The following is a 26,674-nucleotide window of genomic DNA, read 5'->3' as shown; positions in this document are numbered from 1 at the left end:
AGCATCATGGTTTATCGGAAGATATGGTCAGTCTACCCCCATTTTCTTCTCTCCACAAAATGAGATACAGACTAGACTATAGCCCTGTTCTCTTCATCAAATCGCAGTTTGAGATGGTTTTGGGCCAGATATCCTCAGTTCTTGCTCCATCAAGCCAATTATTGTCGTAGTTCACAGGGTTGACTAATCTCCGGTCTGAATTAAATTTCAGATCCCAAGTTTTGTTTGTTTCTCTTTTTGATTTTTTTTTGATTATTTTTTTTTTTTTTTTGGTCCTTTAATCAACATGGTCGCCTCTTTTTCCGAGCAATATAGTACCCTTTAAAAAAAAGTGAAGCGACCGTTAACATAGTCTTAGTCAGTGATGAATGAGTGAAAATGATCGGGAAAAAACCCCGAGCCTGGTGGTATGTTTAAATGTAACATGCGGCTATGTGGTCTTGTGGTCTGACACTCGCTTTCGGATCGGAAGTTCCTAATTTTGAGCTTCGCTCGGCGCATAGTTGATTCCTTGGAAAAAGTGTAATGTCGCCTAACGTAGTACGTTGATCACCATATATACAAAAATAAGGGAGATGTGACAACTAATAGGTGCATCAAGTTGATGAGTCGCACATTGAATATATGGGAAAGAGTAAGAGGATTAGAACAGATGTAGACATAAGTGAAGAGCAGTTTGGATCCGTTGCTGATAAAGGTACAACAGATGCTATATTTGCTTTAAAAGTAACCGCAGAGAAGTTTAGGGAGAATCAAAGAGAATTACGTTGTGTATTCATTGACATGGAGAAAGCCTGTGATAGGATTCCAAGAGAAGAATAATACAAAAGCTGGGGCGGAAAATGAGATGGAGTGCTAGAGACGGATGTTGAAAAGGAGGGGACTAAGGGTCAACAGATCGAAAACAGAATATTTGTGCATTGGACAACAGTCAGCAAGACCACCAAAAAGATAGAAGAAGAGGATGTGCCAGAGACTGGTCATTTCGAATACTTAGGAACAACTGTAGAAGGAGATGGGGGCAATGAGATGGAGGTTAAGAAGAGGATCCAGGCAGGCTGGAATGATTGGAGGAAGGTAACAGGAGCTATGCGTGACAAACAAATTTCCGCATAGTCGAAGGGAAAAGTATACATATCTATTGTAAGACCAGCAATGTTGTATGGGCTAGAGACATCATCTACGACAAAGAAACAATAAAAGAAGTGGAGGTGGTCAAAATGAGGATTTTGAGATGGTCACTTGTCTGGATAAGAAAATATAAGGTGAGAAATGAACGGATTAGAAGGTTGACGGAAGTGAAAAATGTTTCGATAAAGATGAGAGACGATAGATTGAAATGGTTTGGACATGTTAAGAGACGAGAGAGGGAGTACGGGAGAAATACGATTAGCGGGAAAGAGAAAAAAAAGGGACGCCCGAAGACTAGATCGATGGATAGAGTAAAGGCTATGAAAGAACTGGGCCTGGAGGAAGATGATGTAATGAACCAAGATGCACGGAGACGTGGTATTCAATGTGGCCACCCTGTAAAATGCAGGATAAGCTGAAAGAAGATTATTATTATTATTATTATTATTATTATTATTATTATTATTATTAGTAGTAGTAGTAGTAGTAGTAGTATTAGTAGTAGTAGTAGTAGTAGTAGTAGTATGTGGTAATTATAGTAGTAGTAGTAGTAGTAGTAGTAGTAGTAGTAGTAGTAGTAGTAGTAGTAGTAGTAATAGTAGCAGTTGTTGTTGTTGTAGTTTTGTGAGAAGACTGAAAAGTGGCTTGTATTGCATGAACGAGACATGAGTGCAGCTTTGCCAACCAGTTCTGTCCTCCGCTTTCCTTATCAAGGTTGGGCTGTATGTGTCCAATCGTTGAGAGTTGATAGTGTCCATATCCAGCATTTTTGGTTGTCTCCTTTTTTTCTTGCTTTTTTGTAAGGTTTTATACAGAACCGTTTTTGGGAAGCTGGTGTGGCGGGTCACATGGCCAAACCACGACAACCTCTATCTTTAGACAATAGCAAGCAACGGTTCTTGGGGGACTGCCGAATGTTCAGTTTGAGCATGCACATACTCCTTAGTCTTGCGGTCTTTCCATAACATTCCAAGAAATCTCCGCATGCATCTGTTTTCGAATGTCTGGTTTCGTTTAATGGATCTTCTGTCTAGGCCCAGCTCTCCGTATAGTAGTATATTACAAAACCAAGGACTTGTACAGTATTTGATTGGAAAGGTGATGCATTTGTTCTTCCAGATATTATCCAGCTTAGGTAAGGCAGAGGTGGCGTGGCCACTGACTTCTGAGTTGACCGACTATCGGATACTATTGTGGCATCTAGGAGCTTACATTTTATAACGTCTCATTGTCCACGCTGTTAACTAGCGACTTGCTCTTTTCTTTACTGATCTTAGCTCCGTGCGCTCTGCTGCCTTCGTCAACCTGTTTGAGAGTTATTGCAGTTCCTCGTTACCGACTGCTAGGAGGCCAATGTCATCAGCGAATCAAAGGTTTGGGATTGTTCTTTTTCTATAGATGGTGGACTGGAAGTTTTGTACTATGTCATCGAGGATGGTTTTTGGGAACAGATTGAAAAAAAGATCGGGGACAGTAGGTACCCTTGTCTGACTCCAAATGTTGTTTTAAATGGCCGACCAATGTTGTTGCTGATGATTACTACATTGCTCGATGTGTCATAGAATGCCCCTATAGTTTGTATACGGTCTCCTATGTCCATTGAGCTTAAAGTATGCCAGAGGCCGTCATGCCAAACTATATCAAAGGCCTTTGTGAAGATTTTACAATTATGAAAGATCCCTTTTATTTTTAATGTGCTTCTCCGCCAATATTCTGTAGATGAATATTAGTTCAACTTTTCTCCTGTCTGGTCAGAAACCTGTTTGTTCTACTGACAGGTCTTCCTAAGCTTCTTTTTTAAAAAAAATACGGTTTAGTAACACCCTTAGCATAACTTTACTGGTGTGGCTGATTAAACTTATTGTCACGTAGTTCTGGAATTTCCTCGAGTTGCCTTTTTGTTTTGTTTTGAGGGAATGGGATTATTAGTGATTGAGTCCAATTCTTTGACCGTGTTTTGTTTGCCAGAGTTGTTTGTCAAATAGATGTTAAACAACAATGTGACCACTACTTTCCCTCGATGATTCGACCCGTGTTTGTTAAATTGTTCTTTTCTTCTGAATCTTTTATATTCATTTTTGTTTATGACAAAAATTAATGACACATATAGCACAAGACATTTTGGATTCTTGACAGTCTAAATACACTTTTCGGTATTACTTTCCTAGGAGGTATTCATTGATCAACGCAGCAATGGATGTTTAAACTTTTATGTCCTGTCGGTAAACTATACCTACCTTGACGTCTCTTTATTCTTCCCATTCGACTTCCGACTTCCGACTTCCACTCTTATCTGGCGACGCCCCTTTTCCACTTCCTTTTTACTTCGACAACCAAGATGGTAAGACACGATATAAACCCTCTTATATTATATCTGAAATAATCGTCACCTTTAACTCATGTTGATAAGACTTATGACTTGCAAATACATTCATAGTGTTTTTAATGCCACCATGATATACATTATGGCAAAATAACGAAGAAAATACGATAAAATGAGTCTGTGCGGCTGTGGTCTTGTGGGGTGACACTCGCTTTCGGATCGGAAGGTCCCGGGTTCGAGCCTCGCTCGACGCATAGTTGAATCCTTGGAAATGGCTCTTTACTTACATACTCTCATTGTACTCAAGTGTAAAATGAGAATATGGCCGTTTACAGTGTTGTCTATGTTAGAAAAAAAATTGTCACAGGCGCCATGTCTCGTTCTGTTTTACTGATGTTGCTGGTTGGTCAGGGACCCCCCCCTCCCCCTGTGTAAAGCGCTTCGAGCACGTTTAGTGGATATTGCTCTATATAAGAGCTCAAGTTTTCTTTTCATTAATAAAAAATGTATTGGGTTTTTCAGAGTATTTTATGTTTAAATTAGTGCCAATTTGGTATCCTATGCTCTATGATTATGATTAATTATGATTGTTGTGGAAAATAGATCATTTTTTTATCTTTGGTAGGCACTTTGATAAAATTTTCAAACTCAAAATATCTTGATTTGACTCAGTCAGGGGGATGGGACTCGAAAAAACATAAAATTTGATACCTTATTTGTTTCTCTACGACCTACGGTTCCAGAGTTATTTATATTTTTCTACTGAAATTTTTTGTCAATTTTACAGAGAGAATCTGTGATCTCACTGCTGCCTCAAAACCAGCATCTCGCGGCTATCGGGAAATTTTGAGTCTTGCAGTCAACATGGCCCACTTATTGTTTTCAGTAATTTTGTTTCAATTAAAAAATAAATGGAAAGTGTTAGATATCATTTTGAAGGTCAGAAAATAAGCTTTATTTTCATATAAATCATTTTCATGTATGGAAAGTATGGAAAAAATGAAGGATAAATGAAAATGGAAAAAAATATGAGGTTTTTGTCCTAAAAAGTGGGTTGGTGGCGGGAAAAATAAAATAATGAGCGAGTGTATCAATTTTGATGAAATTTGGCAGAGATATTCTTCAATTAATAATAATAATAATAATACACATTTATATAGCGCTCATTCTCGTGTAAAACACAAGCTCTGGGCACTTTACAATATAAATATCAATTTTAAGTGAAAAAAATAAAAAAATAAAATAATAATAACAATAACAATTCATAGCCAGATCAAGGATTCATATAGAGTCAAGAAAAACAAATACAGTAAAAATGTGTCTTGAGATTCTTTTTAAAAGTAGGTAAAGACTTGCACTCCCTCAGACCACGTGGTAGTTCATTCCAAATCTTGGGGCCGAAACAAGCAAACGATCTATCACCAAATTTTGTTCTTGATCTTTTTTCCGAAATTTTCGTTTGGTCATTACATGATCTTAAAGTGTAATTTTCAAATTTACACATGACCACGTGATCTGTGAGATATGCCGGTGCTATACCAGCCAAACACTTATAAACAAGACACGCTGCTTTGTAATATGTGCGCTTTTCAATGGGCAACCAGTGGAGAGAGGCCAACAAAGGGGTTGCATGATCAAATTTTTTTTTGCCAAAAACTAATCTTGCTGCACTGTTTTGCAGTAGTTGCAATTGTTTAATAGAAGCCTGAGGCAAGTTGACAAGCAGCGAGTTACAATAGTCTAGTTTCGAAAAAATGAGGGAAACAACCAATGTTTTACATGTTCCAATTGCAATATACTGACGGATTGAACTGATTTTCTTCAATTGAAAGTATAAAGATTTACAGAGAGCAGAAATGTGAGCTGACATTTTCATTTCTGAATCAAAATAGACACCCAAATTTTTCACAGTCTTTGAAACCTTGATCTTTTCACCCCCAATCAACACCTCAAGACCATCATTCACCTTCAACTGCCCTCTATTTCCCACAATCATCACTTCTGTTTTTGACTCATTCATTTTCAACTTGTTTGCATCCATCCACTCCTTCACATCCGTCACACATTCTTCCACACGTTTCACAATATTTTCGAGATTTTTAGTTTTATCAGTAGCATAAAGTTGCGTATCATCTGCATAGAGATGATAGCGCAGCCCATGACCAGTGATGACATTAGATAATGGAGAAGTATACAAAACAAAAAGAATTGGACCCAAAACAGAGCCTTGAGGAACACCAAAAGACAATGTATGTTGACGAGAAAGTTTATCTAAAATCATAACCTGTTGCTTTCTGCCATCTAAATAAGATTCAAACCACTGCAAGACAGTCCCAGACAAGCCAAAGGTTATATTAAGTCGTTTAATGAGAATACCGTGATCAATAGTATCAAACGCCGCCGAAAGGTCTAACAATGTCAGAAGAGAAACAGAACCTTTATCTAAAACATCAAGCAAATCACTCGCAACACAGCACAGAGCAGTTTCTGTGCTATGGTAAGAACGATAAGCTGACTGAAATTTTTCCCATAGATTGTTTTCATGGAGATGTTGTGAAAGACGTCTGAGTACAACTTTTTCAAGGATTTTAGAAAGAAATGGCAGATTTGAGACGGGACGGTAGTTACTAAGGTCATTTACATTGAGATTTTGCTTTTTTATGAGAGGCTTTACAATTGCATGTTTATAGATATCTGGGACTTGTCCTGAGATAAGTGACTGATTTATAATATAAGTTATGCAAGGTATCAATTCAGGAAGACATAATTTCAAAATATTAGTTGGTAAAGGATCTAAATCACATGACTTCGAGGAAGATGAAAAATTATTTAGAAATCTCTTCTTCAGTTGTTTCTTTAAAACAAGAGAATCCCTGTGAACCCGAAAAAGGGTGGAAATTTATATCTTCATTTTGCACGAGGTCCAAATTGTTCCGAATTTTCGATATTTTTCCCGAAAAGAAATCTGAAAATGCATCCGGCTGCTTTTCTACCGGGATATTAGTGGGTAGACACATGCCCTTTTCTTCCCCTAAAAGTTCCTTTGAAACAGAGAAAAATTCCTTAGTGTCCCTCACTGATGACAGTTTTGTGTTATAATAGTTTCTTTTTGCTCTTTTGCAGGTGGTTTTATACTCATGCTTTTTTGCTATATATATCAGCCGGTCAATCTCAAGGCCCGATTTTCTCCACGATGCCTCTGCATTCCTTTTTTCCCTTTTGGCAGTTTTTTCACTCTGGTTAAACCACGGAGACGGTTTCCTGGAATTTATTATTCTAGTTGTCTTTGGCGCATGCCTGTCGATGACGTTGCGCAGTACCTCGTCCGTTTTCTGTGCTGATGGTATATCCATTCTTCCTAGTTCCTCTGACAGATTGTTTTTGAAGGAACTAATGTCTATTTTTTTGGTATCCCTAGACACTATCTTGACTTTCTTTGCTTTCTCTTTGATGCATTTGAGAGTTGCCAGAATCAGATTGTGGTCTGAAATTTCTTTTTTGATATTTTTAATTGATTCAACAAGCGAGGGTGTGTCAATGATGAACCAGTCCAAGATGTGCCCCAATCTTTGAGTTGGAGAGGTCACTAACTGAGTGAGGCCATGTTCATTCAGCATATTTTTTATAATTTTAACGAGACTATTCTGATCAACATCAAACTGAATATTAAAATCGCCGATATAAATTTTTCGCTTATTTGATGTGTCTTTTGATACAAAATCTGAAAATTCGTCAGCAAAATCATTCTGTCTCAGTTTGTTCTTTTTGCTTGGGGGTGGTCTGTAAATACAAGTGATTAAAAATGAAATTTGAGGGTAGGTCAATGTGGTTTGGACACACTCGAAACTTTTGAACGAAATTGGCCTGTTTTGTATTTTAGACGAAAGAGCGTGTTTGTATATGATGGCGATCCCCCCTCCTGATCGTCCATTTCTTGGGAACGATTCCATCTTGTAGCCGGGAGGTGTCATTTCTTTCATTATAGGTTCATCACCGAACTGACGCAACCATGATTCAGTTATATATAGAATATCGATATCGTGTTGATCTATGACATCGATTATATCGAATGTCTTGTTTCTCGATGACTGTGCGTTAATATGGCCAATACAAATGTTATGATTTCCATGACTTGGTCTTGTGTCATTTGTCAATATTTTTGTTAACGTCTGTGGTGGTCGAGTTGAACGATGACAGTTCACTGGACGTCGCGGGACTGTTGTTTCAATTACATGTTGTTTACGTCGACCACCACGTTTACAGACAATCTTTTGTTGATTGTAATGGTGTTCACGCTTGAGGTAGGGGTGTGTGTTTTCAATTTGTAAACAAAAAGCGCAGGGTGAATAAAAGTCCATTAATTGTCTATCGATGTATGAAGTATAATTAAAATGTATCCATAATTTAAAAAGTTCTTGTAATTCAAAAATTTATAAATTTTTATTACATAAGCTTTCTGAGAAATACAATCAGGAATTAAGAATGAAATACACCGTTAGAAAGCTTGTTTTGTGCCCTTTATAATGATACCAAAATTAGTCACATAGGTTCACAAATAACGCCATGGTGACCAACACAGTAAAGGGTCAAAAATAAAGTTCCAAAAAACGAGTTTCACCTTACAGTGAGCCTATCGGCGGCCACTGGACTGGAGTTATCAAAGTGCCTATCTTTGGCTTTGGCTTTGATAATTAATACATTATCAGAAATTGGCATATAAAATAAAGATTTAACGGTACTACCGCAAACTCGGGGACCCAAATAATTTTGGGGTTTTGGGAGGGGGAAGAAACTTAAAAGGTTTGGGAGGGGGGAAATTTTTAAAAATTTAAAGTCTCTCCCCTCCCAAACCCCCTACTAGACTTAAGACTTTAAAAAAAAAAAAGAAAAAAGGTTCCCCCCTCCCAATCCCCCAAAATTATTTGGGTCCCTGAGTTTGTGGTAGTAGTACCGATTTAACATCTGAATGAAGTGAATTCAGACCAAGGTTTTTAAAAAATTTCCCGTGCCTAAAGTCTAACAGAGTGTTTTCATACTCGCCGGTAACCGGGCACCTATCCTCAGGATCTACGTTAAGCTTTATTAGGCAGTTAAGTCTAGTGAGCAGTGGCAGTCAAAATTGGTGTTAGTGTTAAGAGTTTGGTTAAACTAAGATTGAATCTCGCCTTTAATTGGGGAGAGAGAGAAGTCCATTCATTGCTTGTATTGCAGCGGCAAACCAGTTACTAAAGTTACTGTGTATGTAGATCCTGAGGCTAGGTGCCCGGTCACTGTGTACATAGACAATCCCAAAGCCTAAAGTCATCCAATGAAAATCATCTCTGGCTATTTTAGTTGAGGCCAGTTTTGAAATTACAAATTGTGAGTGCTCTACCAAATGGGCTATTAGTACTCCTTTAACTTTGTGATCTAAGATGCCTTTCATTGCTTATTTGAATTATCTTTTTCAGTCGCATCGAAAATTTTCTGCCCCAAGGCATGGTTCCAAGGGCTTTCTCCCAAGGAAAAGAAGTCGTACTCATCGTGGAAGGGTAAAGGCTTTCCCTAAGGATGATCCAAGCAAGCCAGTGCACGCAACATGTTTTATTGCATACAAGGCTGGTATGACCCATATTGTTCGTGAGGTGGATCGTCCCGGTTCAAGTGAGTTATCAATTGGCAGAAGATAAATGCTACTTTTATTCTAGTGCTTTTAAAAAAATATATTTCAGGATTCAGAATTGAAATCCCCAACTGTGATCGACCCTTAAAAGTACCAAGACGTTTTCACAGCAAGTTTTTTTTTAAAACACTGGATGTATTTACTAATAGTAATACTAATGTGATTTTGGAATATTCTTAAATCTATAGCTAGGGAGTTTAATAGAAATTCTAAATGTACCTCACACACTTGAAACCAATGTCATATGAAAGAGCTGGCAACACAGATTACAAAACAGTTTGAATTTTGTTTCTATCTTGATTAGAAATGTAGTTACGGCAGTTCAAAGTCTGAAATTTCAGACCATTTTTACCCCAAAATTACCATTGCAAAGTTGTGACCGAAAACGCGTGATGTTAATAAAAAATGGTTAAAACAGTCAATATGGAGTTCTTATCATATATTGTATACCAAAATGTTCGTCTTATCGAGGACAATGCATTTACATTAATAAAGAGGAAGATAAACATTTCAAATTAACACATTATTACATAATATGACGCAAATGTTACATAATCAAAAACTCGGCTAGACGTAAAAAAGAATTTGCTCTATCACTTTTGAACTTTTGGATTTATCCCCAATATCTCACTGAAACAATTGCAAATAATTACCCTCTTTTAATTAATACATAGAGAATAAAAAAGGGCTTGAGAGTAATTAAATGAAAAGATATAAACATGTTGTGTAATGACATAATGAGTTTATTTTTACTTATGGCAATTTAATTGAATATAAATAAAATGGTAGATTGAAAAAGCTCAACAGATTCCCTATTATAATTAGAAGGAAAGTTCTGGCTTTTAATACTTTAAAAAATTCTGCTGAACCACTTTGGGTTTATTGCTATTACATCATTTGAACTGAAAATTAATATAATTTTATCCCCCTCCCCCCCTTCTCTCTCAATGTATAGGGGTGTCAAAACTAATAGAACTTCTTGCCATAATAATTATTAAGGCTAAGTCCTTTAAAATATGGATACAAATGATAAACATACCTAAACATATGGGAAAGAAACTTGATGACTTGATGGCAAAGTAAAATAAAATAAAATTAAAGCAATTGGTATTTTTAAAATATCGATATTATTAATATCGAATTTCACAAAGAGAAGAAATATAGAACAGTAAAGTTGGTGCAATAAAATAGACAACATCACGTGACCGGATATTTGACATTAAACGTGACCCAGATTTTTTTATAAATGACCCGAACTATGCTGCAATTGACCTTTAGTAATGTCATGCGCATCCAACCAACTTTTTGTTTACATGTTGCTAAGGCAGAAAACTGAAGTTGGCGCGAATAAATTCAAGCTGTTTACTCCGAGTCTGAGATAGCTAGGGAGGCCACGATCATATTTTTTATCGCCAAAATACCCCTTCTTTTATTTTATAGGAAAACCATAATCATGGTTCCCCCTCCTCCCGTAAACAAAACCATATCTATGTCCAGGGAAACGAAGATGGTTGCTTGTCTTTGGTTAAGGCGGACCATACTTTTTTTTTTACAGCGTATCAAATGATCAAAGTCAAAGCATACGGTCAATGTAATGAAGAGAGTAAATTCGAATCTATCTCCTATCTCTTCGCTCAGATGACCCTTTTGACAGAAGACAACTACTACTTCTACACTATAACTATAACTGCACTACCACTACTGTATTATAACCACTGATACCACAAAACTATAGACTTTTATACTATCTACTAGAACTAATGGACCGTATGGCTTAGCGGTACGGTTTTCGTCTTGTCACAAAAGTCGAGCAATGCCAATGCTAAGTGTGATCAGTAATAGGATGGGTGACTAATCGTGAAAAATTATACACACATTACCCCACTCGATTGAATGAGTATCTGGCTACAGAAATGGCGGTTAGTGTAGTGACAGTTTAAGTACACAAGGGTCGCCTAACAGGCTGTATGACAAAGAAATATGGTTCCACACGGCTTGTTGAAGTGGGGGGATAAATATGAAACATTTTGAAGCGCATTGCTCACGGCTATCTGTAGAAATGCGCTGTATAAATATTCATATTTATGTACTTGGTCCAACGGATACTATTACTATTTCTACTACAAGACCTCTACTACTACTACTATTACTACTAATAATAATAACAATATAATAATAATAACAATAACAATTATTATTGTTGTCAGTATCACCGTTTATTAATGATTTAAAAAAGTGTTAAAGATACTTGCAAGATGTTGGTGTTGTGTGTGTTGTAGTAATCCAGCGACGCAACTCTGTACTGTCTACAACTACAAGAGACGCACAAGACCGTGGCACTAAACATCCCTGGCATGCATTTAGTCAAACAACATGAAAGCAACATTCACGGTAGCGTTAACTATAGTGACATACAACCAGGACATGACAGTAAGTGAGGTGGAAATTCTCAGAATTGAAAGCAGACACTTCAATGTGATATTACTGTCAACAAACCTCCACCAACGCCATTCAAGTGGCCAGTTACATCCACCATTAGTGAGAAACCAATGATTGTGATAGGTGACTTTAACTGCCACAGCACCAAAAGGGGATACAATGAGAACAACAAAGATGGAGATACTGTTGAGGAATGGGCTGACCAATATAATCTGACACTCTTCTATGACGCATGAAGCATCCTTTCCAAGCGCTTGCTGGATAACAGGCTACAACCCAGACCTTGCATTTGTGTCTTCCAGATATGTCAAAAACTGTCGGCAACCCCATTCCAAAATCAGTATACAGACCTATCGCCATTGAGGTAGGATCAGTCATCTCTACGAGAACAAACAAATTATATGAACTGTGTTCGTGGACCTGGCAGCTGCCTATGACACAGTAAATCATAGGAAACTGCTCCTAAAGGTTGCAAGGGTAACTCGTAACACAAAAATAGTTGCAATAATAAAATTCCTTATGTCAAACCGTCACTTTTTTGTGGAAATGGATGGGAAGAAAAGCAGATCACAAAAGAACGGACTCCCTCAAGGATCGGTACTTGCACATATCCTTTTCAACGTTTATACCAACGACCAACCTCATTTTGAGAACATCAGGGGGTTTCTATATGATCTGTGTCTTGTGTCCCAGGCCTCTGATTTCAAGACCATTGAGGAGAGACTAACGGATGTCCTGGAGCCACTCTCTGAGGCCACATTTAAAGAACTCACTTGCCAACCCAGGAAAAACTCAAGTGTGTGCTTTCCATTTAAAGAACCGCCAAGCCTAAAGAAAACAGGAAACTGAACATCTGGAATGGGAACATATTGGATAAAAACACATTTCCCATGTACTTCGGTGTTACCGTAGACCGCACAATGTCCTTTTCTCAGAACACAAAGAAAACAAAAGCAAAGGTGGCCACAAGAAACAACTTCCTAAGAAAAGAGGCAAAAACTTACACGCCATGGGGAGCAGATCCGAAAACAGTCAGGACAACCATAGTAGCCCTCTGCTATTCATCAGCCGAATAGGTCTCACCAGTCTGAGTAAGATCCTGCCATGTCAAAATAACACCTGCCGGATCATTAGAGTAACTTGAAACCGACTGCAGTTCCAGTCCTCCATCGGCTGGCTGGCATTGCACCTCCCTACATTCAAAGAGCCACTGATTCCAAAGCCCAGAAATATGAATAGAAAATGGATCCAAGGCACAGCCCAATGACAAGTAGACTGAAGTCGAGAAAGAGCTTCACGATGGAAGAAAGCATCAACCCTGACCATGCAGCTGTATACAGGCGTTCCACGTTGAGAGAGTGGAACAATCATGCAAATGAAGCTGTTGGAGATCTGAGAGAACTGTCCTACGGAACTGAGCTCCCCAGGAATGAATTGGTAACACTGAACAGAGCACAGGCAAAACTTGTGAGAACAACTGGAAGCATGAAAAAGTGGGGGCTGGCTGAGAGTAGCTTGTGTACATGTGGGTGCCTAGAGCAGACATCCTTAGAGAATGCCAGGATGCGCTCAGCTGCACTGACCATGACCCAAGAGTCTGCTCCCCAGATGCTGTGGAGTGGGTTCGGTGTTGGTGCGAAACTGTGACGATGATGACTTGCAAAATGAATAAGTCTTACACCTGCCAATATATAAGTAAGATGACAGGATGCTGATCTTTTTAACATCAAAGTACTTTTGTAACCCGGCAGTGCTAACTTTTATGTGTAACCCAGAATGAAAAGTTATTACAAAAGACGATTGCAAGATATTTAGATAAATTGCTAGTTTATCATTGTGGTAGACGTACATATATGTATTAAAGTTACATATCCAATAACCTGTAGGTTAACAGAGAAGGAAGGGCGCACAAGTTCATTGTAATTTGAAGTTGAGGAGTTGGAACAAAGTTGATTTGCATTGAGTCAGAATTCAATCAAGTCTTAGACTTAGATTGAAAGAAAAAAATCTTTTTTAAAACAAGAAACAAAAAAAAACAACAACCCTACAGCGTTCACCAGAATGAATAAAAACAGGACAGTCTTTAAACTGTATCAATGGAAATCACATCTTGCATATACAAGACCTCTAGTGCTATTGTGAGGATTGGTTCTCAGTCTCACCCGTCCTGCTGTATCTGAGTGCCATAACACAACTTGTGAAATCCAAATAAATTAAAAACAGATTATAAATTTATATCATATTTATTGTCATTTCATTCATATTCATGTTATTCACACTGAAATCATTAAAAAAAATATAGATATGATGTTTCTCCATTAAAGGTATGCTTGTATTCTCATCCTGTGAAAGAGAAAGAAAAAAAAAAAGAAAAAAATTGATAATTATTACTGAAACTGTGTAGTTCCATTTTAAAAAATCTGTGATGTAAGAGCCTCAGCAAAAGCTTTGGTTAAAAAAGGTTCTGATTCAAGAAATGCACTTCTTAGGCAGAACATGCGATTAACCTGTGTAGACTTTAGTATTATGGTCTTGCATATAATTATCAAGTGCAGAAAGTTTGCCATTAAAATGATTATTTAATAGAATTTAATATAATTTGATTCGAGAAATGGAACACAAAGGAAGAATTTGCGATTAACCTGTCCAGTCATAAGCATCATGTTCTTGTTTATAAAGTGCAGAAATTTTGCAAATAAATAGAATAAATAGAAAAGAATTTTATTCGAGAAATGGAATACAACGGCAGAATTTGCGACTAACCAGTTAAGACAAAAGCGCCATGGTCTTATTTACAAAATACAGAAACTTTGTGAATATTTCGAGAAATGTAGCACAAAAGCATCACTGTCTTGCATATGAAGTGCAGAAAGTTTGTGATTAAGCCACTGCATTATTAAATATGATGTTGCTGATAAATGAAACAATGCAATACAATTTTTAAAAATATGTTCTGCAACATCACATGGTCCCATCTATCAAATTCTACTACCATTACAAATCAGCTACATAGATGGTTTCATCAGTACTCTTATCTTGCTGATAAATTAAATTATAAATATAGAAAAGGATATAATAAACTTTAAAAAATAATTATAAAGTTAAATGGTAGACAAGATAAAGAGGTCATTGCCTATTTCTTTTTAAATTTCTTATTCATAACCAAGGAAGCAGGTTTCTTTTGCTATATTCTTCTTGACTTCCCTATGTAAATGTTTCTTTCAAGTGTATAACAAGCTCACAGGGCATTTTTATAAATAAACAGGAGCCAATACCATTAAAATGGAGAGATCACTGCTAAAAATTACATAGGGATAGATATGCATTGGTTTTAACGTGTATTAGACACTGTCATTAGAAAAAAGTTTTAAAAAATCTTTACAAACTACAGTAAGCTGCTTTTAAAATTAAGAAACGCTCGAAAGCAAAATATGGTCCTGTTCTCTTAATCACTGCTCTCTAGTCTCTAGATTAGGTCAATAAAGCTGAGAGGTTTTATGAAGAATATAGAATATAGAAGAAAAACATTAATTCCAATTAAAAAAAACAAACAAAGAAGGGTCCATAATGATATATGAGGAATTCTATAAGATACAGTAACATGAAAGCCATTTTGATAATCTTGAAGGATAAGACTCAATGATGATGATGATGATGATAATAATAATAATTATGATACTTCTTCCTGAATATAAATTGATTAATTCCCATGGTATAGGCAGGCCAATGCTTCCAGAACAATTAAAGGAATGCAGAGACTCATTCTTGTTGTAATGCTATTTAGATCTGAAAAAAAAAAGATAAGCATGGCATTCTAAACCATTTTCCCATGGTCCCATAAAAAGCAATATCATCTCACACAAAATCATAAAGTAAAATTCATATGGACCAAACAATGAATAAAAGTTATAATAACCTTATTTTATCAATTATTATCATTGGATTTATTTAACTTTATATGTATTAATTAAATGACAATTCGAAATTAAGATACCAATGTTTGAATGAATAACTGGATCTAACTCTACAAGTAAAATGTAAATGTGCAACTTATTCAGATTTCAGCAAGCACTTGTTACAGTCTGTCGCTTCATGTTACAGGAAAAACTCCAGTTCCATGAGCCTTATGACTCTAAAGGACCAATTATTTCAAAGTAAAATGAAATACCATTTATTTTTTAAGAAAGTTATCAAGCACTATTTAAGGTCTGTTGCTTCATGTTACAGAAACAGGAAAAACTCCAGTTCCATGAGCCTTATTACTCTAAAGAACCACTTATTTCAATGTAAGAAGAAATATCATTCAATGTTGAATATATAGACATGACCTATTTCTTAATGGTTTGCTTATATTCAATAAAAACATTAGAAAACATAATGGACCTGGAACTCAGATACCACAAGGTTGTTAAAACCGTTGGGTCAGGTCTAATTTTATCAGAGGTTTATGATCATGAAGGCAAGATTACATAACCAATGTCGATTAGCTTTTTAAAAAATGGGCTTTTATTTACCTTCCGGTGAACTCATTTGATCAATATTTCCTGTATTTAACTTTCTGATCACATAAGAAAAGTCTAATAAACATTGAATATATTTTAATGCCTCTAGATTTCACTTTAAAGTCAAATAAAATATCTGATCACAAATAAAATTTTTGATAATTCGATCAACAGAGAGAGCTTTTCAAAATTGTTCGCTTATTATTCCTGAGGCAAAATTTAGATAAGACATCATTTCACATATCATGGTGATTCCTATGAATTACAAAATCCTAAAAAGCTTCTTCTTCATAAAAAAACGTATGAAATAAAATTAGGTAATCTAAAGTAATCAGAGAGGTTTAGTTTTCATTTCAATCCAAGGTAAATCCGTAAAGAGTTGTAGGACCAGGCCCCTCTTGATCATTACCCACAAAATTGATTGAACTAACAGGGATGTGTATAAAACTGTAACAAACCCCCCCCCCCCCCCCCCAACACTCATACAAAAACTTAAGCACAGTTTTTTCATTTTCACTTCTCTTGAGCCAAGAGAAACTCGTTGCTCATTTTAGCTGCACAGATTCGAATTCAATCGCTTTCCCTCCCCCCCCCCCCCCCCCCCCCCCCCCCCCTTTTGTTTCTTTTTTTTTTTTTGAGCGAGTCTATTCTTTTCTCCTTTTTTGTTTGGCCTTGTTCCGTTTCTGAGCATGAATTTCTTAAAATTGTTTGTTTTCTTTTTAATACAAAAATATTGGGTTTTTTTTCCCTCTATCTGTCTGGGAATAACCAATTTTCGTTATTGGCAGACCCTGTCTGGGAATAATCATAGCGATGACGAAAATATCAGACCGCACTCCCTGCATTTTACAATAAAATATGTTTTCTTTCACACAGCTACCGACCAAATAAGGCGAATAGGCTTGGAAGATCCAAAACGTCATACATGTAGTTTGACACCTGCCAAATATCAAAGATGCGATAAGGGGTTGAGTGGGACATTTTCTTTTCCCAGACATTCTCATTTTTTCACCACCCCTTCCTCCCTCTCTGCCATTCCTTCTCCCATCGACTCTCAGCAAAAACAATAACAAAAAGTCTTATGTGGCAAAAACGGCTACCAACTTAAATCCCTCAAACTCAAACAACACAAGATATTGAAAATCGATGGCAGAGACCCTTTGCCTTTGTCTTGTTCCTTTTCCAGTTCCAGTCATGAACAGATAATGAGAGAATGAAGACCTAAAGATTGTTTCGAAATCTATTATCAGGTTAGGAAAGAGCGAGAGTCAATAAAATATGACAAGCGATGAAAGCTTCGCACCACGAAAGATGAGGATTAAAAAAATACAACTTTTGTTGAGATTCGACCTGCTGAGGAGGGGGGGTGTCTGCTTTTTTTTTTTTGTTCCTTTCTGTTTTCTTTTTCGGTCAAGTTATGACTGACACACGTTCTAGACTGTAAACGTTACCCATAAGATGTCATAAATTACGAAAAGTGTTTTCTCTCACACAGTATTCGAATCACTCACTGAATGAGCATGAAGCAGACATAGGTGAAGGAAATGTAAACTCTGTAAGTGAGAATCAGCGAGTGAAGCTGTACTGTAATGACTGACACTGACAGTGACAGTCAAATTGCGAAGTGAAATGAAAACAAATAAACGCATTCTAAAATTATGCCGGTGGGACATCCAAAGTTAAATACCCGAACGCTATTATGGATTAACATTGAACTAAATCGTTTCCTGCTCTCAAAACCAATCGATACAAATTACAAACTCAAACACTGAAATTGGAATCTTACCTTTGCATGAGTTGGACTGCCATTCTTTGCTGGTGATTAGGAACTTTAGCAGCCGGACAACGTTGCGCACAAAACAGGTCTCCCGTTTTTGTCGTTCAAATTGTAGATAATACACATTCAGTTAAAAACAAACACGTACAAATAAAATTGTTATTTAGTTGAATTCTTTGTATATGGCTAAATTATTCCGAAAACCAGATTTCAAATAGTTCTTGTTTTGTTCACACAAGCGCATTGATTTTGGTGAATAATCTTGACCGTGGTCTAAAAATAGACAGACAGTAATTTTTGATAAATTTTACCATTTGTTTAATAAAAAATCAATATTTAGATATTATTTGACGCGTGATCGAGTATTTATGAATATGTGTTTCTTTTGACACCTAACAGACATTTTTTAATGGTTATTTTTTTCTATAATTTACATTGGAAGGTGAGCTGTCAAAGCCAGGAACATGTGTTTTGCCACGTGCTTCTAAAATGGTCACGTGATGTTGTTTATTTTATTGCACCAACTTTACTCTTCTATACGAACTTTTAAAACAAAAACTATAAAATGCCTATAAATAAAGTTGGAAAGTATGTATTCAAAATAAAAACATAGTAAATAATAGTACTGAAAATATTATGGACTAAATTTAACATAATACATAACTAAATTTAAAATATCGATATGAATATCGATATCGCCCGGCAGCCATGATGAGAAGATAATGTAAACAAGGCATTTCGGCGCAGAGTTAAAAGGTGTCTGCGCATCGATATAGAGCCCTGAAATTTGGCATGAATAAAGTTTAGATGTTATTCTAAAAACAAGCGTTTCAATTTTAAAAACACACGCGGTAAATAAAAAAATAAATGCATTTGAAAATTGCCAAATTTTAACTTCATATAACTTCTGAAATCATTAATGGATTTTTCCTTAATTGGCACCATTTAAAAGGAAATTGAAAGACGAAAATAATGATACCAAAATATCTGCGATATTCCTCTTTATAACGAAGTTATGCATCTTTAATTAACCCCCCAAAACGCGAACGGCAATTTCCAGTCACAACTTTCCTATGGGCGAGTTGGGTCAAAATTTGACTGCCACTGCTGCTGCTCACTAAACTGCCTACTATAGCTGTATTATTTTTTTTATAAAATGATAATCGATTCAACAATTCTTATAAAATGTTCAGGATATGTTGTATTTAAAATGAACTTAAATTTTTTTTTAATGAAGAAAAAAAATAGTATTATTAAGACCAAGGTTAAGTGTTTGATCATCCTTAGAAAAATGAGTTTGTGAAGTTTAATTTAAAAGACTAAAGGGCTCATATGGTGACAGATGGATTACGAACAAATATGTTACTTTTGAGTTTGACACATTAAGAAAAAATAAATTCTGTGTTTCTCTTCAGTTTATTAAAATATGTGGGAAAACAATTTGAAAGTATTGTTTCACTTTTTAATTTTAGGTATTCTGTAAGTATTCCACTTCTTTTAGGTATTCAAGACCAAAATTAAAATTGTTTTATGCAGTTATCTGGTAATGTTTATCTCAAACTTTGGGTTGATAGATGCACAGAACCAAAAAATATTTTAAAATGTTAAATAATAAAGTTATGGCGATTTTAAATTGAAAGAAAGTGCACTCTTGCGCAATTGATCGTAATCCACAACGATCAGGTCAGTCTAATTTTAGACTATCAGGGAAATCTGAAAATGAGTTATTTCTGCTAATGGTTTTACCAAATGAGGATTACATCCTGCATTGTGAAACTGGTGAGTGAAAAATTGAATTTCAAATAATGCATTTCCTCAAATGTATGAAGCCGCTTCGATTTTATAAAACGGCGTTATCATTACTGTTTGTTTCTCTGTCCTAGTTAGAAATGCCTGAGACTTACACCGATCGGCGCATTGCGGATTCCGGGGCAATTGACATATCCGTTAAAAACTATGTATTACATACTATTGTAATGAACATAATGACCGAAAATGTTCACTTTTTGAAAAAAAATGATCATGTCCTATAGGCCTGTAGTACGTATTGATGTTGGGAAGACCCAATAAAGTTTGTGGGTTTAGATTGATATATTTTATAAAATTTCAGAGGTCAACAAAAAGGAAGTTGTTGAGGCTGTCACCATTCTGGAAGCTCCAGCTATGGTATGTGTCGGCGTTGTTGGATACATTGAGACACCATCTGGTCTTCGCAGCTTTAGGACTGTCTTTGCTGAGCATCTCAGTGAAGAATGTAGACGTCGATTCTACAAGAACTGGTATGTTAGTTTTATTATTTTTGTTTTTAGTTGGTTATCATGCTGGCATTTCCTGAGTCCTATTATACCTTTGATCTTTGTGTGGATATTATGAAGTCATCCGATCTTTAAATATCAGTGATGATAATCTTTCGTGGAATTTTGGGACTTTCTTTCAGTTTTCGCTTTCCTTTTCTTATCCATATATTTCTTTCAACTATTCTATTCTATTCATGTTAACTTCATCTGAGTGAGATATAGGGAGATGATATTATAAAGGGTGCTCAACTTAGTTTAACTTTTTTTCTTCGTTTTTGCGATTTTAATTTATTAAAGATACTTGTCTTATTTGTAAGATCCGTAACCCAAGTATTTTTCAGCCTTTTGACCAAAAGTTAATTCTAAAAATTCTAAATCTCTTCTATTTAAAAATAATTTTTTGAAAGGAAAGGACAATTCATTAATAATTTACAAAAGGAAAGTTATATTATCTACTGTTAAGAATAAATGTAAACTATAGTGATATAATAAATGAATATTTTATTTTTTTGATTTTGTTTGACTTTGACCGATGGACCGATTCATTTTCCTCCAATTTGACAAATTGCCATTATCATCACTGAAATATGTAAGCTGTGTTTCAATATTTCGTCTCATAATTGAGTCATGTTGAGTCAATCTCTTTTATATATCTGGTTTTTAAAAAGTTTGATGTCATCATGTTGACTCTTGATTATAAAAATTAACAATTTTTGTCTCTTCCACCTGCTCAATTTTGATCCGTTGCTCCTCTCAGCATTTCTGAGATAACGTGGTGTTATCATCAGTTGTTGATGAGCCTCATTGGAATTAATTGTTCAGGTTTTATCTCCACTCTTGGCTAAAAGATATGCCATGATGAGATTTTTAGTATTTAGCTTGCAGTCTGCTCATGCTTTACTACAGCCCCCTTTATATCGCATTGATGCTTTTATTTGGGTGAAGGTAAGCACGCCGTTATGAAGACCTATTTTTATTTCTTCCTTGATTTGATGAAATATTGGTATTTTCACAACAGGGTACATGTGCCACATGCAGACCTGCCTCCTAATACTATGATTTTTGTAGAACTACAATTTTTAGCTCCAATCTGAGAACTGTACAGATCTTAAATTCAAGAAAACTTCTTGAAAATTAAGTTCTGGTTCCAGAGCTAGTATATGATGGTGTTTGGAGCACTTGTTTAAGGTGTTAAGGACAAAGGCAGTTGTGCCTTCTATGTAATTAGCCCTGAAAATACGAATTTTGTTAAGTTTCAAGTGGGCAGGCCTGTGTGGAAGCAAATGGTCCCCCGTTGACCTTTTATATTATTATTAGTGGGGGAGGGGTTATATAAATAATTTGACAAAATATCTAAAGATGAGCATTCCGTCATTTATGTTCTCACAGTTTTTAATTTTGTATGCATGTGGCATTGAAAACTGTAATTTATGTTATGATGAGGAAGAAATTTGCAAATTATTAAAGAAATCCTTGAGTGCTTAAAGCTTATTTATGGGTCCAGTATGCCTTCAAACCATTACGATATGAACCATAAATAGCATGTCTTCCTTCAACTATTTATTTGCAATAAATTTCTATGTGTATTTTCCTTCTGTACAGGTCCCGCTGCAAGAAGAAGGCCTTCACCAAATTTGCCAAAAAATGGGCTGATGAAAGTGGAAAGAAGGAAATTAGGACCGACCTTGACAAAATCAAGAAGTATTGCACTGTTGTCAGAATCCTTGCCCACACCCAGGTAGTTTTTCATAGGACCAATTTGGCCAGATTATTTTTCAATAGAAATAGTTTCGTTCTGGTCAGTTTTTTCCTCTGCCCCTTCCCAGGGTTCTACAAGGTTGAAAAATCTGGAAAAGATCAGGGATTTTATAATTTTCTTCTTGGGCTGGCAAAAGTGTCGGGCGTGCACTCGTTTGGGTATATGGGAACACTGCTATCACTACAACTACCACCTCCACATCATCAGCACTAATAGTACAATCACCACCACATCATTGCTACCATCACTGCTACATCAGCTACCACCACCACATATCTTTTTCATTACATTAGCGACGCAACTTACTATTTATAATAGTGTATAATGTAAGCATATGAGTGTATTCCTCTTTGTTGGATTTTGTGCTTGTGTCCGGATGAGACTTATAGGTGATCTCAAACTAAATACATTGGTGGTAAGCTCTTGGAATCTACATTTGATCCCAGTTCCCCTTTGTCTTACTTTATCTTGGCTGCTTTAATTGTAATTCTATAACTTTTTACTATCCCATTTTCTTCCTTTTTACTGGCGCTGATATAACCTAAATGTGTTGCAAGTGCCGTAAAAACCTTAAAAACAAAACATACTATTTATAAGACCTGGGTGGGGTCTTTGACCTCCCACGGTGGACGGGTCATGCTGTCTTCTGTCCCCTCATATTATGTTTTCTGAGTTGCTTTCTGTCTTTTTATTTGAATGGGATTACTTACTTAGTTTTCTCCTAGCCCTGGCGGGAGTCCTTGACTAGAAGAGAGACCGTCAAATATATATAATTATAGTTTTGGGAGACGATTTTTTTCCCTTGTAAATCATCTCTCTGTTGTGTTCTGTAAACATTTGAGTGTGTTCCTCGTAGTGGGATCCTGTGTTGGTGTCTCGATGAGACTTTGAGGTGATCTCATACTAAGTACATTGTACCCCCCAACATACACACACGCACACTCTAAGACTATATGCTGAAGCTTTATTTTTTAAAAATGTTTTATATTATTTTTTTTTCAGACCAAACTTTTGCATAGGCATCAAAAGAAGGCTCACTTGATGGAAATCCAACTGAATGGAGGAACTATCTCTGACAAAGTTGACTGGGCAGAGAAGCACTTTGAACAGCCCATTAGTGTCTCATCTGTGTTTGCTCAAGACGAAAACATTGATGCTATTGGAGTGACCAAAGGAAAAGGATTCAAAGGTATGTTCAAAATCAAAAATTAAGTTTATGAACATGTAGATATTGTGACAAATGCCAGCATTTGATATGTTTTTATTGGGGGTGCATTTAAGTTAGGCCTTTTTCTGTTCTCTGTACAAAGGGAATGTCAATAAATTTCCTGTAACTTTTAATTAAAATAGTGATGCTCATTAAACTTTTTTGATCAAAGTGGTCTGTTTTTGAGTTTTAGTTGATTAGGGACAAGTGAGAAAGTAGTGTCAGAGTAAGAGCGGTAATATGTGTCAGTGTATGGCATAATCTGTTGGAAGGTGAAAATTTTGGATTTACATTTTCTTGCATTTTCTGAAACAACAGCTCACCAGAGCATTTTAATCTGATTTTTCATGAAGTTATGGTCAGATGTATGGGAAAGTTATCCAGCAACTTTTCTCAAATTTCATACTTTTTCAACTTGACTAGCTGTAAGAAGTGAAATTAAGCTTTGATATTTCTCGAAGATGTACAAGAAGGTTTGATTTAATCATTTTTGAGAAAAGAAAAGGATAAAAATTGACCTGCTAACTAAACTTGGCAAAATCTCAGCTCAAACCTTTTCATTATCCGACTTATGTCATTCACTGTAACATATATGATCAAAAGTCTTTATTGTGAGCAGTCCTAATTCTATAATTTTGGGAGTTTGTGCTCTGGTTTGTTGGCTAAAGACTGATTATTGCTTTCTGGTTTCCACTCACTGCACAGGTGTCACATCTCGTTGGCACACAAAGAAGCTCCCTCGCAAGACCCACAAGGGTTTGCGTAAGGTCGCTTGTATTGGAGCCTGGCATCCTAGTAGAGTCCAGTTCTCTGTTGCAAGAGCTGGTCAGAAAGGTTTCCACCACCGCACAGAAATCAACAAGAAGGTTTGTATTTTTTTTTCTTTTTGATTTCTTGGTATTCAGTTATGTGCTTCCATGAGGTGGTTGATTGTGATTTTTTTTCTTTTGACTGGCTTGAAATACTTTGTCAAACTTGTTACAAATAAAAACATTTAACAGTCCTGGAGCATTATTGGATTGTGATGTTCTCTTTGACTGGCTTGAAATACTTTGTCAAACTTGTTCAAAATAAAAACATTTTAAGTCCTGGGGCGTATTGACTACAGGCAGACTGCACAAGTTTTCAAAAGATTCAGGCTGTCGTCCTTTTGAAATCCTGGGGTATTTTTTATTTGTTATTTCCTCCAAGTGATTTTATAACACATTCTGAATTTTGAGTGGACATGTCCCACTTTTATTGAGTTTTATTCTGCCGTTTTTTTAAAAGAACATAGTATGTGTTATTTGGTTCACATTGCATACACTTAGTTTTTTTTTTAACACAACAGCAGTATTGCAAAGGTTTTGATCATCAATTACTAAAGTTTGTTATAGAGCATGGTATTGTAAAAAGACAAGCCGACTGATGTCATACTTCTCAGTCTGGTAATCTGAGTGTTTTTTTTTTACAGGAAAAAAAATGCGGTTTGTGTGAACTGATTATTATTTTAACTTTGTTTAACATTTGGAAACTGGGCAAATTGGTTTGGCCCTTTATATGAAAATAAAGTTAAAGATTTTCTATTACTTATCGCGTGCACCTCGATTACAATGAAATTGACGGGGCTGGGGGTCAGTGTGCATTTATAATTGAGGATTCGTTGAATGCCATTTTTTACATTATTATATGAGACATAACCTGAAAAGCACCATGAAATCCCTTTCTCTGTTTATATATTATAGCTGTACCCTTTTTCCTTGTCATGGACATGGCTTATTTCTAATTGTATTACCACCAGATGTTTTTGCATCTATTTATATTTAAATGATTTATTTGAATTGGGTTTATCGCAAGATTTTTTTCCTCCTTTTTATTTTCAATTTGGCTTGCCAGAATTTAAGTTATTCTGATTTTGTCTAATCTTGAATTTCAGACACTGTTATTTTGCTTATATTTTTTTCCTTTTATTCTTCATTGGTCTTTTACCAAGGTCAGTTGAATTTTCATTTTGACTCGACTATGACCAAGACCATAAATTATTTCTTTGCTAGATAGCATTGTTGTGGACTGATCTGCAACAATTTAGAGCAGCTTTGATACATCGTACTTGCACATTTATTCTATTGCGGCCCTGTTTCCATGTCTATTTGAATTTGAGTCGTGGTCATTCAAAAGGTGTTTTGAATTCCCTCCAGATCTACCGTATTGGTGCAGGTATCCATACAAAGGACGGCAAGGTGATCAAGAACAATGCTGCCACTGAGTTTGATCCCACTGACAAAACCATCACACCCATGGGAGGATTCCACCACTACGGAGAGGTTAAAAATGACTTCCTCATGCTCAAGGGATGTGTCATGGGTCCACGCAAGAGAGTTATAACTCTCAGGAAGGTATGCATTTGTTTAGTCTTGATTTCTTTAATTTACTCTCGATTTTTGAAATTTGTTTTCCCCTTTTCTTTCCTCTATCAAATTTTAATTAGTGATATTTCTGGTTAATTTGATTCTATTCAGAATTACGTATTGTTAACATTTTTGATGTCTTATTTCAGTATGTGGTTTTACTCGATTTTTAAATGAATTTTTGGACGTGGATATTTTTGTCATATTCGAATATTGCACAAATTAAATTTTTTTAATATATTTTTTTTTCATTTTAATGTTGTAATTTCTGACTTTAAATACAGTAATGCGGTCACAGTCTTGAAATTAAGTTGTATGTTCAAGAAATTTGAGTTGTTGGGGATCATAATCTATGCTGTCAGCGGGATTTGAGAATGGAATTTTTAAGTTTCATAACTTTTGAACTAATCCTATTAAGTTGAATCAAAAGATATGTCCTTTCCATAACAGGTAATTATAGCTAGTAAGTGAAGACCTATTCGCCATTTCTTTTTTTTTTTCACATTTCCACTCCCATTTTTTTCCATTGCAGTCTATGATGACTAACTTCAGTCGTGCCCTCAGTGAACAAATTAATCTTAAGTTCATCGATACATCCAGCAAATGGGGACATGGTCGCTTCCAGACTCCTGAAGAGAAGCACGGTTTTATGGGTCCTCTTAAGAAAGAGTTGATGCTGAAAGAGAAGGAAAGTGCCGCCCAAGCATAAGTTATTGTTGAAATAAACTGATATCTTGACATATTGTAGTTTTGTTTGTTTTTTGTTTTTTAAGTTTATGAGTACACAGGTAGTGTGCGCTTGGAATCTACACTTCCCTGGGTGGGGATCCTGACCTCCAATAGCGGGCAGGGAGGTACATAGTGTGTCTTCTATCCCCTTATATCTGTTATCCAACATGCTTTCCGTCTTTGTCTTGGAATGAGATTACTTTTATTTTTTCTCCTGGTCCTGGCTGGGAGGGAAACGTCAAATGCATAGTTATTCAGGGATGCCACTTTTCCGGTTTTAGCCGGAAATCCGGTTTTTTTTTTACCACCAGCCTGTTTTAATCCGGAACCTCCGGTTTTTGTCCGTCGTCACTATTCATAAAAAAAAAAAAAAAAAATTTTTTAAAGAAGAAAAAAATCTCGATCGAGATTTGAGCCGGAACTTTTTCGCCGGGTGAATAATTTGGGCTGTCACCGCCGGT

General features: G+C 35.9%; 1 protein-coding gene across 1 annotated transcript; it reads left to right on the top strand.

Moving 5' to 3' along the window:
- Positions 1–8,853: 8,853 nt before the first annotated feature.
- LOC144973199 (large ribosomal subunit protein uL3-like) lies at positions 8,854–26,224 on the top strand. Its single transcript, XM_078915353.1, has 7 exons — positions 8,854–9,097; positions 19,945–20,113; positions 21,734–21,869; positions 22,893–23,079; positions 23,803–23,963; positions 25,275–25,472; positions 26,017–26,224. The coding sequence occupies exons 1-7, from the start codon at positions 8,869–8,871 to the stop codon at positions 26,191–26,193; spliced, it is 1,257 nt and encodes a 418-aa protein (XP_078771479.1). The 5' UTR covers positions 8,854–8,868; the 3' UTR covers positions 26,194–26,224.
- The last annotated feature ends 450 nt before the right edge of the window (positions 26,225–26,674 follow it).

The sequence above is a fragment of the Berghia stephanieae genome, chromosome 5 (assembly GCF_034508935.2).
Source record: "Berghia stephanieae isolate SIO BIC M18660-M18661 chromosome 5, UCSD_Bste_1.3, whole genome shotgun sequence".
Lineage (NCBI taxonomy): Eukaryota > Metazoa > Mollusca > Gastropoda > Nudibranchia > Aeolidiidae > Berghia > Berghia stephanieae.
Note: the sequence above shows the minus strand (reverse complement) of the source record. Positions and strands in the feature narration are given on the sequence as shown.

What these genes read in the sequence shown, in the direction of transcription:
- LOC144973199 (XM_078915353.1), top strand. Translation starts at nt 8,869, where the DNA reads ATGCCTTTCATTGCTTATTTGAATTATCTTTTTCAGTCGCATCGAAAA. An exon ending in GAATCCTTGCCCACACCCAG is followed by an intron (nt 21,870 to 22,892) that starts GTAGTTTTTCAT and finishes TTTTTTTTTCAG; the next exon opens with ACCAAACTTTTGCATAGGCA. An exon ending in GCACAGAAATCAACAAGAAG is followed by an intron (nt 23,964 to 25,274) that starts GTTTGTATTTTT and finishes AATTCCCTCCAG; the next exon opens with ATCTACCGTATTGGTGCAGG.